Source organism: Anarhichas minor, unplaced genomic scaffold (genome assembly GCF_050575085.1).
Source record: "Anarhichas minor isolate MPS153535 unplaced genomic scaffold, ASM5057508v1 ptg000136l, whole genome shotgun sequence".
NCBI lineage: Eukaryota > Metazoa > Chordata > Actinopteri > Perciformes > Anarhichadidae > Anarhichas > Anarhichas minor.
Window position 1 is genome coordinate 12,281,925 of NW_027466582.1, and position 15,813 is coordinate 12,297,737.

Here is a 15,813-nt window from a genome sequence, read left to right on the forward strand (position 1 = left end):
AGACTTGTACGTGAGTTGATGTTCCAGACAGTATGAGTTTTAGTGAAAAATACTCCAACCATTTTTCTGTGAACACAAGTCATTGTGTGATATCCTCGGTCCAGAGGTAGATATTACAATTCTTTAAATCTGACACCTACTATTATGAACTCTTTCTCAAAGCAAATACATGAGACAGAATTTGAAGGGAGGTGCTCTATGTTCTACAAAATGTTGAGGAGTATTCCCTTTTGCCCTTTCTCTCTCACCATGGTGGCATTAAGAAGACTCCTTATTACTTCACTGTCTCATGGTTCACCATTAGGATTCAGGGACACTGGAGCGATAATGCCCGTGAAACAATTTAACAGCTCTTTGTGCCAAAGGAATACTGATGAGTGTCTAATCTCTTTCAATTCTGTCTTTTCAGGAAAGCTACTGTTCAATATGAACACATGGATAGATCCACGTGGCAAAGGCAGGGATGTTCACTGTGAATGTGAAATTAAAAGTCAGCGACTGAGAGGAGAACCTGAGGCTACACAGACTACAGACTTTAAATAATGGTCACATTAGCACACACTATATTAAGTGATTGAGAAAGCTACCACTATCTACCTCCAATTAAGACAGACGGATTGATATGATGCCAGTGTTATTGTTGCTTTTAGCAACAATAACACTGGCATCATATCAATAAAGATAAACAATTGTGAAAGGCTTTGTGCAAAATCATCAACATAAAAAGCTTTTGTGACATTTTGACAGGTTTTGCACATGGAATAAGAAGTTGCCATCAGAAGAGCCTCCTCTAGTTTGAAGGAATCTTTCCCAATGATATGGAACATTTTAAAGAAGCACATATCTGTAATTATTAAATCATACCTACACAATCTATTATAATAACGCATACTAGTTACTTAAAACCTAACGGTATTAGGTATTATCTGACCTCCAGTGCATAAACTTCTCAACTTGCTGCAGTGATGTACAGGTGTACAGTTCTTATAAATGCACACTGAGATATCATAAAGAGGTAAGTACTTGTAAAGTACAAGGTACTTTACAAGGATAAATATAGTAACTGCTCAAACTGCTGACTAATCATTTTGCATAAAAGGGGGTAAGGTTTTGTGTGTACGTTTATTGGTTGACCTGAAGCAGGTAAGACACTGATGAGACAGTTTTTTCAAAGGCTGATTCCAGGATCAAGAATGAGCTCTGAAACTCAACTCTTATAATGCTTTATAATGCATTATGTAGGTTATCTACAGTATAATATAGGCATGTGCTATTTTAAATAGCCAATGTAACCAGGTTCATTTAACTAGTTCAAAGCACTTGTGTAAAGAGGTAAATCTGCCCCTGGAGTAACTAAAACTAATGAGTTACCATGATGTGTGATTTTGATGTCCATGTCCTTATCATTAAACAGGTGTGTTGAACACCTGGACAGTCAACTTACACTGATAATTAGCCTTTGAAAAAGACTAATTAAGGGTTAATATGGAAAGAAGAAGTCGGGACAAACACAATCTATCAGGCACCCTTCTTCACCAGACTGCATTTGCATTTTTTGGCTGACCCCTCTGTGGGCAAGGCTGGAGTGTACTCATTTATTTGTAGGTTCTGAGCCCGTGTGTTTAATGTGTGTGCATGCTGGGGAGGTGATGAATATAAGGGCAGTCAAGGTGAGCCGACGGGAAGCCGTTGATGGGAAAGCTCCAATGACAGCAAAACAAACAACCCAAGAAAAAGTTGTCCAGATTAAAACTTTTCAGGGTCAAAGCTTTAATATACATGACTCAAAGCGGGTCCCAAGAGGACGGGCTAATGCCAGCACCTGTGATGACTGTCATTATGGTAATGACGCTATCATTTCTTCAGATATGCAGTTCAACAATTCGTAATGTGTCCACACTGATCTCAGAGAACGATGTCCTAAATGGAAGGCAGGACAGATTGAAAAGAAGTATTTAAGAAGCAATCAGGCTTCTCTCGACACTCGCTTGTTACTAATAGTTACAAATGAATGTCTCACAAAAGGTGTCAGCAGCTGTGATCTCCAGAAGTGGCATAGAAGAGAAGAAGAGTAAGGAGGAGGGAGTTGATGGAGGGGGAAGGAAGAAAGTAAGAGGAGAAGAACACAGCCAAGATATAAGAAGCGTGAAGGAGAAGATGACGATTCGGCGAAGACACTATGGGAAGATTAATACTGCATTTCTGCCCAGGGTCAACAGCTGACAGAAGATGTGGATATTTCATGTGATTCATCACTCGGGCCCGCTTACCTAATAGCTCATAGAGGAGATTGAGAATGTCCTTCCACGCCGCGCCTGCCTCCTCCCCTGCCATCTCTCCGAAGTGGGCAGCGTTGTTGTAGAGGTTCATCCGGTCGATGCATTTGGATAGCAGTGCCAGCATGCCCTGAGAAGACGCAGGATTATTCCCATGAATAATCTATGATTCACCTCGTTACACAGACGGTATGTTCCTTTTTGCAAAAAGATGTAAAATAATTATCTTGAACTTCCCGCAATGGGGTTTTTGAAGTCACGTGACATATTCATTTACTGTATTTAAAAGAAAATTGGAAACAAACGCAAAAGCAATATAGAAAACAAACAAATGGTCCTCGACCGCAGCAGGTCCGGTCGAGGACCATTGTCGCTCGTCATTCCCTATTTCTCCACTCACTTCCTTCCGTCTCTCTAGTGTCAAAATCTTTAATAAAAGGCATACAAAATATGAATTAATGTCTCAACTGTTATCTCGATATATATCCATCTTGGACGCTGCTCCAGTGGGTTTAAAGAAGTATCTTTTGGTTGACTAAGGAGTTCAATTATCCTCACATGGCAACTTCACAATCAGCATTTCGTTAGCGCTTCTTAATTAGAAGTTTATGGCTCCACATCGTCCGCTCTCACCTCATCTTTGAAGACGTCTTGTCGTTTGATGAGTGAACGGAGAAGACACTGTTTCTCCTCGTGCTCCAGCTCTGAATCGGGCTGTTTGAAGTACTCGATCAGGTCATTCAGTGTTTGCAGCACCTCTTCAACATACCCAGCCACCGCCATGGACTCCCTCTCCGCAATGCTGTCCAAAGCGCTGAGGGGGAAAGACAGGGAAGATCAAGATGGAGAATCAAGCTGTAAAACTGTGAAATAAACCCAGCCTAAATATGAACATTGTGTCATGTTGTGTGACAGAGAAGACGGATGAAAGTGTTTGAGAATAACCCCTTGTCGTTACTTAATAAAGTTGGTAAAGAGGATGGTGGTGTTGCGGATGATGCGGGCAGCCCGAGACTCCTCATGCTGACAGCGCTGCAGGATAAGCCCATCGTCCATGTGGCCCTCAGAATGCAGGCAGGCCTGGACAAGGACAAACACACACATAAATATGCATTTCATCATCACCACAGGATCAACACCATGGCATCTATAAAGCAATCAAACATCACGGCATCAGTAAATCGTCCAATTAGACCTTTGATATTATTGATATCGTGTCCCATAGATGGATGTTAAACAGCTTTTAGAGTTAGTGAAATATGCATAAATACACAATCCCAGTCATATCTCAACATTGCTCTCTGAAAATGCTCAAATATAACTGTAAAGTTTAAGCAGATACTCTGTAAGCTTTGAAAAAAGTTATTTATATATGTAGGGTATGAAGGGAGTCTCCTGCAGCTGGTGGGTATATTTACACCACTACAGCTCAGTGAAACCTGACTCACTGTAATCAAACAGCAAAATCAAGAAGAGGGACGAGGTGGGGGGTCTCAGTGTAGAATGACTATCACCTCCAACATATCAGGTGCATTAGTATGCTGCCAAGGCTGCAGGGACTGCCTGGCACCAGTATGAAGGGACGTTTGATGTCTCTGAAGGCGTGACCAGCGATGAGCTGCGTTCATGTGCCGCCCTAATCCCCTCTGTCTCACCCAAAACTAACTGTCCCCCTCCAAATGGCCCATTATCACATTCAAATGGGTTGCTACATGATGTGTGCAGGACGGGTGAGTGTCGGAGAGGGGTTGGGTCAAGTTTGGTTTGCTTGCCTAAGTGTTTAAATAGCCGTATAACACATGGGCTTCGAGGTGTCTGAGACGAGCTATGGCAGGCATTCAGGATCTCTCTGTAAGCACAGGTAGAGGTAAGAGAGATGCCAGATACCATATACATTGATATTTGTATCACTATGCACCAGTGCAATCATAATTATGCAACAGGCACTGTCGCCTATGAAGTATGATTAGCCTAAAATATGTTCCTAAATGGCTAGTAGGTCACAAGGGCCACAGTTAACTGTGAATTATGGGAATAAAGAAACCAAGGCTGCAAGAAAACCAGTATTTTTCAAATATCAATATACTACGCATCATGATTTGGCAAATTTATGCAAAAATCACAACTAAATAGTGGACATGTTTGGATTATTTTGTCAAATGTAAACTCTAAATCTTTAACTTTGTCAGTTTTTGTTTACAATATGCTTGAAATTACCTGACATGCTGATATGATCCTTTCGTCTGAATGCAATCACAAATCAATTTAACGATAATCTGGAATTATAGCCCAACCCTTGTTGCTTATTCATATACTATGTACAGTGTGTGTACATAACTGTACAACAAAGGAAGCTTTTCAAATAGTAAATATTGAGTAACAGCTATTAAAAAGGAAACTTTATGTTTGTATGTAGTTCTTAGGTAAGCTACTGAGTACAAAACAACACAAAAACTATTATCTTAATGACTACATAGACATCTTTCATAAAATTGCTTATAATGGTTAAATGGAAATTCTTTGTTATGTGAATGGGAATAATCTGAAAATTGTAGGCTCCGAAAAGATGTATTATAATAATCATTTAAACATAAGGTCTAGAAGAAAAGTTTTTATCCAATTTACCCTTCTTTTCAGCGGTCCTAGGCGAGATGATTTGGCATCAGGCGCCAGATAAGACAGCCACAGTCCTGTCTCCACATGCATGACGAAGCACATAGAGTCTCCGTACTTGATCTCTGGCACTCCCATGCCGTCGATGTCCCTCTTTGGACCCGAGTCACCCTTTTCCTGTTCGCATTAACAGGCACACACCCACATTACAACAAAAAAAAACACACAGAGAAAAGCAGCGCGCACACACAACACGTGGGCATGGAAATATGACAAAGGAAGATAAATTGTGATGAGATGGTAATCAGAGAGGCAGGTTGAGGAGGTTGCTGCTGGCTTCATTAGCTCTACTACATTTCTGGCTCGGCAGAGATGGAGCGATGCAGCTGATTGCAGTCGACAGCAAGAGGCGGAGAACATATTAATGCCCGTGTTCAACATTGCAAAGCATTGACCTTTTCAGATACATGAACCGACTGGCACTGGATTGCGTGTATCATGGGTGGAGAGAGAAGAGGTTTGGAAATACATCAAAAAGAAGAGGTTTTGTTTACGTATTTCTATTTTTCGAAAGTACCATGACTCCCCAGTAATCCCAAAACGCCTGCAGATGACAGTGATGACTGAGAGCAATTACACTGTGAAGTGGACAGCACTCAGGGGGATTTCATACTGAACCTATTGTAGATAAAAAGATATCCACAGGGACACAATGGTACTCTGTGAAGGTGACTGCGGGCATTGAGCTGTTTATGAGGTTGTAGCCATTTTACCACAGGATAAAAATGTAGTATTCAACAAAAAAAACAACATAAAATAATTAGTGTATCATGTTTGGATCCAGCTCTAATTTTGGAAGAAGATACAGTAGGAAAGAAAAGTAAAATAACTGCAGGAATCAAAGTCACAAAGAGAAATAACACTGAGAAGTGAGACAATCTTACTCCTGGATCAACTTCTACATCTAAATGGCACAATTTACATTTAAACAGCTCACTGAACAACATCACTAAAATACCCTTTTTCAATTTGAACTTCAGTAAGCCATGTGCTATTTTTGGCAGTGAGACATTGTTTTTGGAATACGCACTATCAAAACAAAAGAACTATAGAGTCCTCGGAGTTCAAAACAGAGCGTGGGAAAATAAAAGGGTGGGGAATTGAGGGAAATAAGGAAAGGCAAATGAAAGAATACTTAGTAATTATTCTGAAATCCCCCAATGCATAAGAGTTACTCTTAATACCGTAGTGTTGATGGTACATTTCTCTTGACTCCTCCTAAATGAAAGTGGCTACATCCCAACCAGTTGCTGTTGGATCAGTGGACAACATGAATGTTTGCTTCAACATTAACACATTACTATTAAAACTGTCTGTTTTATCATGGCAAAACATGAGCCCATTAACAGCTTACAGACCATTCCTGGGAGTCTACTATGACGCAGTCAGAGGAAGATATTTCGAGTCCTCTTTTAATAGGGTTGAGTTGACTAAGAACATCTATTTACAGCAACACTCCCGGCAGCTTTTAGATGGTACAACTGCCTTGCTCAAAGGGCACATCAGAGCTAGTTGTTAAAATAGAAAAAATAGAAAAAATGAATTAGGGATAATGAGCACTGACCTTGGAAGGCCTGAAGCAGAAGGAAGTGGCCTTGGTGTCGGACTTCAACCTGTACTGCAGGACCAGTCCGCGGTCCTGACTCAGGGCCAGGTAATGGCCAGTAGCGAGGTGACGTAGTCGGAAGGCCTGACCCCAGCGAATGTGGCTACCGCTCCAGCTTAACACAGAGTACTGGTGTCACAAACTTTGGATATGACTTTGGATTGTCAGGTGACAGGTACAGTGACAATAATATAACACTTTCCTGGCCTTTTTTAAGGAGTTTTTCTGGAGCATAATGACAATAAGCATTTAATGTTGTTGTATTTCTTAATGCAAAGCATTATGTAGTTCAATTTTGAACACTCAGCCCAATTCTGGAGGCCGATTAGGTTAATTACCGGTGAGAAATAACATGTTTTCTTTAGCAAAATCATTCATCCACGTTAGCTGTTAGCATTAGTTGAACCTCAAATATCATAAAGCCTGACTTCATGAATTATTGAATAAGGATGCCACCGATATATATTCATTTACATGTTGAAAAGGAATTCCTTCTTTTATATAACAGACAGTGCTATTTCACCGTTCATTGACGATTAAATCAACCAATGAGAATATTTTTGAAATATTTGTAAAACCAATCTGCAAGCGGAATGAGAATGTCAACTGAGAAATAGCTTTAACTATTTTTTTAGCTATAACTTTTTTTTTTACTGTCAGTGGTGCTCAACCTTCTCTATGCGGCTAATGTAGTGTGGAAAACACTGTTCAGAATTCATCCCTAAACCGAAAAGGAGAACAAGTGCCTTAATAGATGCACCTGCGGCATTTCAAAGTGTACAGACTCTGACAGGCAGTCCCAATGAGAGCCGGCAGACGATGTGACTGGAGGAAAATTGCGTGGGTGGCGAGTTAAAGAAAGGAAAGAAAGACGATGGAGGGGGAAGAGAGGCAGATTGAAGGGGATGTTGAACAGAACCTCACCCTCTGAGGGACTTTGCCAGCTAATTGGTAGTGGCAGTTCAAAGTAGGAGGTGAAGTATGTTTATAACTTACAGTAGACTGGTTGTGACATTTGTGCATAAAGCACCAATTCTACTTATTCTTCATGAAGAGATCTCATCAAACACCTCTATACATTTCTGAGGGTGATCTATTCCAGGGTTTTCTGTTACTTCACTGAATTGTATTCACCATGTGTGAGTATTTGGGTGTGATCTCACCTGATCCTGAGAGGCTCCAGTCTCCAAAGTGAGCGGGCCCTTGACGCTCCCTTACCCGCTTCATAGTTGACTATCCTGAGAGCACAAAGACACAAGTGGGGGCTTCTATGATATACGACTCTTTCAAGTCACAGTGGGAACAACATAGCGTGAAAAATGTTCTGCTACTGCTAAACTGTTCTAGCACAGGGGGTACCAGTGATGTTGATTAAGTCTCGTTGTTCAGACATTTGGACAAGAAATTCTTTAAAGTGAAATAGTATCTTACAAAAGCACAATGTTTTCAATAGAGGTACGTATATTTTTCAAATTCTGCATGTGTTATGCTAATGACAAAAATAACTGTCCTCAGTGTGCGGCCTGTGCCGATGTTGGCAACCCATCCGACCCGACGCACAATACCTCACTCTGAGATGTAGTGGAGTAGAAGTATAAAGTTACATCAAATGGAAACGCTTTAAAATGTACAAAATAAATTCCGGGGGAGTATGCACCCGAGCCCTCACGATTCAAGGTCCACCCACCGTAGTCTCACACAATCCTGTGGGAAACTCTGTACCGAGCTGATTATCTACTAACCGATTCTCCTCCTCGCTCTTGTCTGCTCCAGGGATGGTCAAGCTCTCATCATGCCCATGACAAAGACGCATCACGTGTCCACCAGTCAAATACCCTAATGATAGCAAAAACAACACTGTGACACAAGATACTCCACATTTTCCTCTTTGATCAGACAGAAATTATAATCTAGAAATCTATATTATAGTTGTACGGTCGCTCTCTTTTCCAGAGACCAACCATACAGTGAAAAAGACTGCATGAAAACATGGATATTTAAAGAATACATGATCAAAATTCTTGCTATTGTTTGCAAATATTATGGTGAGTTTACAGCTTTAACAGGTTTTGTTCCGTATTGCTTACAGGTTTAACATGTCCGGATAAGACACAAGAGAACAATACTATTTGAAAACAAACAAATGTATTAAACTGTCTCCGATGAGAGACAGTTGTTACAGTGGTTGTTGCTTTTGTTGCTGGAGTCATGAACTTGCCTACAGCCATGTTGCCTGAAGAGCAGGTAGGCTGGACGTTCCACAGGGTCTGCATGAAGGAGGCATCCACCTGGATGTTGCCATTGGAGATAGACAGGTGCTGCAAGAGAGCATCATGTTATCCAGGGCTTAGGACAGAAGAGTGAAGAATGCCAGTGAAGTAGGAGGAGGGACATGTGCCAGTGTTGAGATTCGAAAAAAAGATTAAAACAACTTTGTGTCCGTCCTCCTGAGCTGCCAAACAGTGTTAGTACGCTGTGGGCTAAAAAGCACTGCTGCATCAGAGTTTCTCTGCGCAGCAGTGTTCAGTTTATACAATTATTCCTTCCAGCAGAAACACTTGGAGTGGCTCCCTTTTCCCTCCAGGCAGGATTCAAATGGGAGTGAAAGCTCAAAAGGATCCTAGCCTTTAGCTACATCTTCACAAGAGCCGATGTGTTGATTGTAAAAATCATCTCATTGAATTTCCCTTAAAACTATGCACTTTTACACCATTGTTGGATTGGTATTGGTCTGTATTGGTGTACAGTATACCATGCGTTTTAGTGCAACTTTCCCTAAATGTTTACAAAAGATATGCATTGATGGAGTGCTGTGCATGAAAATATTGCAAACCAGTGTGTGGATTACAACTGTATGTCGTCAAACGTTTTGTGCACCAGCTCTCCCTGATAGGATTTTTCATTTTAAAGCAAAACTGCTGCAATTCAGCTTAACTGGACACCGATACGCAAAGCAAGAAGCGCTTACGTCCTAAAAATACTGTGTCACAAACCTCTACGATTGTTCACATTACTGGAGCACTTGATCGTTTTATGCCAGAATTTCTGATGTGTCCCATTCTCAAAAGCTGAGCTTCTGTCGGGCCAAAGCAGGTGAAGATTTCCCAACGGAGGAGATGAAAGTCTGTCTCTGTGCCAGAGTAGCTGTAATTGCACATTCCCCTCCCTGAAAGGCCAGAGCGGCCACTAGAAGCCAGCGCGGCTCACTACTCTCCTATGCGTGGCACGTCGCTGTCCCTCCTTCTTTCATTTTCTCTCCCTGCCTGTTCCTCGCCCTCTCCCTTTTTCAAATCTGCCTCTCCTCACTCTTTACCAAGAAAGTTAATTGAGGTCGGGTGTATAGCTCTGCATAAGGGAAAAAGTATTCACTCCAAGCTCAAAAAAATATTTAAAAAAAAACTGCACAGGAGGGCTTTGCAAGTTATCAGATTTCAATTACAGATAGCAGTGCAAAGTTTTCAAGTTTTCCCCTTGAATTGCCTCGTCACTCTGAAGAGGGCTGGAGTGAGACGGGTATCAGAGCTATCCGACGCCTATGAAACTTTCCAAAGTGCCTTTTTGAGATAGACAGTGAACCAAAGCAGAAAACCTCAGCTTATCTGACGCACATATTCTCTGAAAAACACCAAAAAAACCTCTATGCACTCGGCACATTGTCTGCCTCTAAACTCTTGCAAGTGTAGAGCAGACAATCCTGTCTGACGTGAAAACATTTGGTAGAGAAATAAAGAAGCCCCCCGAAACAATAGTGAAGCAAATCTGAATTATGAGCGATCTGACAAGCAAACCAGACAAAGGGGAAACGAGGGATGATACAGTGTGTATCAGAAACAAGAGACTGTACCTGATGTATCCAGACTGTCTGAAAAGTGTAAATATTCATGAGAGAAAAACCTCTTATCTGGAAATGAGAAACTAAGTGGACGCTTTAATGAGAATTGCTCGCGCTGCAATTAACCCATTATCTTTTAAAAAGAGCATCTTCTTTCGAGTGTGTGATGGTAAGTTTGAAACGGATGATTCCCAATGACGCTGTCTCCTGCTTTGTAAAGAGGAGCTGCCTTGGGAGTGCTTTGATTCATTAAAATCTAAATGCTGAATGACCATGACGTCTGATCATTTGTATTGTTTACAGCAAGCTAAATCACACTTTGGAAAAGCAAGCCACATATGAAACATAATGTATGTGCGGTGTGGTGTGTGCCTGTATGTGTATGCATTGTATTTGTAATTTAACAAAGAAATATAAATGCAATTTTGAAAGTTATTAGTGGCAGACATATTTATCTGAAATGAATAAACAGCATTAGCAACTTTCTTCTGAATTCGTCATTAGGCTCCATTACTTTGTGTGCCTGCTTTTTGACAAATATATTTTTTGATAGTTATAAAAATTATTTATGTAATAATTACCAATAATTCTGAAGGACCTATCATAGGCATTCTGTAAAACTATTGAGAAAACAAAGCAACCAGAGGACAGATAAGTTACGGTCAGCAACAATTAATGAGCGTTCAGTGGTGGCTGGACCCGACTCTGTTGCCAGTTTAGGTAAGCTAACGAAGTGGGTATCGAGAATCGTGGAATTTCACTGGTATTGGTATCAACTACTAAATATCTGGCATCGTGAAATCCCTAGCTTACTGTACTAAATGCTTGCCCTAAATTAACCCAGAAAATAGTACCCTAAAATTGAGGAGACACTAAAAAGGATCAAAACAATTCCATATATGGTTTTCAAGACATGGATTTATATCTTATACGCTTTGATAGCTTAAGCTTTATGATGAGCTGTAGTTTTTTTACTCTATAACTTATTGTTGGTGTATCTGTTGACCAGGGCAGCAAGTTGCAAGTTGCAGCTACAATATAAGTATGGTTTTATGTTATTGAATTGATTAAATTCTGGCAACATCAATTCTTTGTACTGAAGCTCTAGGGTTGTTTTCCAGTGACGCCAATGTTTTTTTTCTTCTCAGTTACAGGCAAGTTTAAAAAATATATCTATTACTGAGACATTGGACTTGAACTACCAGGTATCTCTCTGTCGACACGCTGACTAGGATCAGGTCGTCTCCAATGCGGACTTTCTCTCCCTCGGATCTCTGCTTGGACGCCGGGTGGATGGTCCACCAGCAGGCCTCTCCTATTGACACCAATACACACAATACATACATTTGAGCGGTCTCTTGTCCCACACGGTCATAAAGGTGACATTTTAGATAATCGTGACTCCTCTCTGTTGTTAAAGCGTCCGTCTATTCTGGGTGGCAAAAGGCCTAAAAACAGCCATCATATAAGGAAGACCGAAGCTTTCTGCTTGACACGTGGCTTTAAAAGGTTCTGTAATTCAAATGGCAAATATAGCACTGTAACTGTGCTTTACAATCTTTCTCCCGTGGGTATCGATTCCATCTCAAGGTTAAGTCAACCTGAAACGGCTACTCATGAGAGCTGGATTCAATTCAAAGCAGAAAAAAGTCTGTAAAGTGCCTGTTAGTAATACTGTACCTATTGAGTCTTCTTGTAGTCCGACATCAAATGACAGCTTGTCCGTCAGAGACCTTGATGTCTTCAAACAGGTCAGGTACTGGAGAGTGACAAATCAATTAGTGTTAAGTCAAAGGAAACATGACGCCAAGCTGAGAGCGGATCTTAGCTCTTGTACAGCTTTCTAATAAAATGACGACCTACATTGTATATTTGTGGATCAAAATAACAAATACTTTTTGGACAAACATTTAGTTATTTGAAATTTATTGACAAAGTAAAAATACCAAACGTTTGTTGGTTTCAGTTACTTAAATGTGATGATTTGCAGCTTTTCTTTGTTTTGTAAATTAAGTCCCTTTGGGATTTTATTCTCACAAATAAGTATAAAGTGCTGCATAAATAAATGTGTGTATTTCACATTGTCTATCAAATTGCAAGTTGATACTCACCATATCACTGAAGGAGTGGCGAAGGAGGATGGCATGACCGTAGAGGAGAGTCCGGTGTCCGCCCCCATGACCCGCCTGCCAGGAAATACACAGGTGACAGATTACCATCATATCCTAGCATCCTTGACCCCTGGACCCTGTCAGGTTTGACTTATCGCATCTATAGTGTACTTTATTAACCTCCACTTCACCTCGTTGTCAGATATAAAGTTAAGAGTTTCCTCTGCGTTTGAGCCTGTGTGGGTAAACTGCACAGGACTGAATGGATAAAGTATCTTCAACGTCAGACCTCCATTCCAAGTGCAAGCAGGACGAGGACAAATAAAGAGGGTGGGAACAAACAAAACCACACACGCAATCAAACAAACCAACAAACAGATACAGTCATTAGACAACTTGCCCATTCTACCCACAAGCAACTGTAGCACGATGGCAGAGGAAATGTGAGGAAATAGTTGAGCGAAAAAAAAGAATAAAACATATGATTTCTTCTTCACCGGTGAGGTGAATAAAGAAAATATACTTACCCTTTTAATCAACCTCTAGCAGCAGAAGAAAAAAGAGAGAAGGTACCGTAAGCAGTGACATCAAAACCATCTTTGCATCAACAATGTTTATACGAGCTGGATAAACACAAAATCGGAAGAGGCCCTTTTCAAATCAATTGAATGAGTCCAAACTCATAAGCATAGGTACGCATTGTTTTCCATTTGAGGATTATAATAATGTCTGTTTAGGGGGTTTACTTTTAAAATGAATGGACAACTAAGTTGCTCATTCTTTCATATCCTCTACTTGTTAGGCCTAGATATTTCTCATTGCCACATTGGAAATTCCTTTTTTTTTTTTTTACTAATAAACAGTGTTAGAGTGTCCTGCTACCAGATTTGAGTTGTCTTTTAAGTTGACAAACAATAAACAGCTGGGACCAAGACCTGGACTGGCACTGTAACCAGTGTGACACCCAACTGTCCCCTGAATCTGACCCCAGGCTAATTCTTTTTTGGCTACCAAGTCTCTCCCAGATGGATTGTAAGACAGACCAAAAAGGAAACAGAGTTTGATCAAAAGAAACATGGGAAGAGTATCCAGCAACAGCTGGGAGTGAGGGAGGGTTACAGAGAGAGCAAGAGAGAGAGAGAGAGAGAGAGCGAGAGAGACTGACTGTATTTCAGGACTGCTGACACATCAATACCAGGAACTGTGACCTTTGGTTTGGTGCCTCTCTAGTTGTAAGTACTGTATCCTGAACAGCTATGTTCTGTGGATTTGTGTGAAAACAAAGACAGAGAAGTTTGTGTCAATGTATTTTGCACGCATGTATGTGTTAGGGGAGGAGGTGGGTTGTGCCATAAGTTGTGTTTTAAATGAATACTGAACGTTTTTGGAAATGTAACTGGCTCGCAGGTCAAGTCATGAGGACTATAGCTACTAAGATGTAGCATTTAGCTTCAGATTAGTCCCGAGGAGCACATTTAGCAACATTTGAGGATTGGCTTTTCTCTCATGTGAAGAACCCATCATGGATGTACGGTAAAAAAAAAAATATTGAGAAAACAAAGCCACCAGAAGGAATGTAAGTTACTTTAAACGTCTCAGCAGTTCAATGATGGCTGATCCCCACACTATTGCCAGTTTAGGTAAGCTAGCGTTACACCTAGCTAAAAATAAGTATAACACTACCTTATATTTCGGTTTACTTTCCCATTTAGATGAAGGTAGCTAGAATAACACCACAAATTATACCCTCAAAAATTGCCGTAACGTTGTACCAACATCTGTAAAAACTGTTTGAACTAAAATCGGGCATAACAAAAAGAAAAATCTAATGTAGCTAGCTAGCTTAGTGGACAACTCCTTCAACAATCCCATCTTCCAGGCATGGCAGCATTTAGCAATCCAGTTGAACAGCACTCCAGAAATTACACGAGCCTAATGCATATAAATGAAATAGCGTTAAAATATCCTATTTCTATGGCCTAACAGCTCCACAGCGTTGTGTCCGCGCTAGAAATGGTATTAATTATGCGCCATTTTGATGTTTTTTGTTGTTGTTGCTATTTACCTGTAATCAGAACAAGGCGTGCTATTGTAAACAAGCCTTACATCGACGTGAATTCTTCTTTAATGTTACAGAGAATTGACGCTGCCCCTCAGCAAGTTAGTACAGACAAATAAGTTACAGAATGGCTTCAACAGCTGCTTCTCTCACAGAGATAACCGAAAACCTAGAAAGGCAGCTTTGGACATCTACCCTAACTTCACGATAGTCACGTTGACTTAGTCTCCCAATGACATCATCACGCCAAACGTCATTACGTAACATATGTCACCTGTTTTAGGACTTTTATTTACCTGTGTTACAAGCAAAAATCATGGATCCAATTTACTATAATAAAGGCTGTTTGGCGTTTAGCCTCTGCTTAATAAATAACTTCTAACCATTTGTAAAACATTGTCAATTAAGTTATTTACTACTTTGAAAGTGTAATGGTCCAGTGTAAAATAAAAACTACTTTTAACACGTGGATGATTTTGCTGGCGTTGTGACGATCACTGATATTCAGCCAACCACTCAATGCTTTTTTGGTATTTTCCAGCCTGCTAGGCTTTATAAGAATGAAACAGTGTGTGCTTTCTATTTGCTAAAACCTGACAGAGCCATTACACCAAACTATATGACTAAGTAATTTTCCTAAATGTTCACTTCATATATTAATAGTTTATGTTATATGGAAGAGCCTGAGCATGGAAATAGCACACTAATCACTTTTTCAAGGCTGTGAAGAAGGGAGTCATGCCAGACTCATTAGTTAAGTACCATCTGATATATTGGTTCTCATGTATAAATTCAAGGCCCTGTCCTTCAACTCATTTGGATAATGAGACGCTGATTGTGCTCTATTTGCTTTATATTTACTTCATAAGTCCATTAAAATATGATGAAATATCTGAAAGTTAGGAAAGGAAAAAAAACCTTCGAAACACAATATACATCCGGCCGCGTTATTCTAAAAATAGTGCGAAGTGCGTTGGTAGTCCAGCGTGAGTTATATGAAAAACAGATGAATAATCACCTACAACAGCTTTGCTCAACAGTAGTGTGTATGTGACCACTCTGAAATCAGAACTGATTTCAGGACATTTCCTCGTGTCAATACCCTTAAAACGTAATTGATGTTAGAGACCAAACCCAGAGAAAACCAAACCACAAAGTGAGTTTTCTGCCAACGTGTGGGTTTTCAGATCCGTTCATTTAGATTCAGTAAAATTCGATAACTAAGGGAGCTCATTACTACCTACGGTAAGCAGAAT

The 15,813-nt window shown here is 40.3% G+C and overlaps 1 protein-coding gene across 1 annotated transcript in view; it reads right to left on the reverse strand.

Moving 5' to 3' along the window:
• The window catches only part of ryr3 (ryanodine receptor 3), a 102,229-nt gene that overhangs the window by 59,970 nt on the left and 26,446 nt on the right, over positions 1-15,813 (reverse strand). Inside the window, 11 exon segments of the mRNA XM_076084058.1 lie at positions 2,271-2,406; positions 2,910-3,090; positions 3,235-3,356; positions 4,902-5,066; positions 6,514-6,670; positions 7,719-7,793; positions 8,298-8,391; positions 8,774-8,873; positions 11,590-11,702; positions 12,068-12,146; positions 12,499-12,573. Coding sequence (XP_075940173.1) covers positions 2,271-2,406; positions 2,910-3,090; positions 3,235-3,356; positions 4,902-5,066; positions 6,514-6,670; positions 7,719-7,793; positions 8,298-8,391; positions 8,774-8,873; positions 11,590-11,702; positions 12,068-12,146; positions 12,499-12,573 — 1,297 coding nt within the window.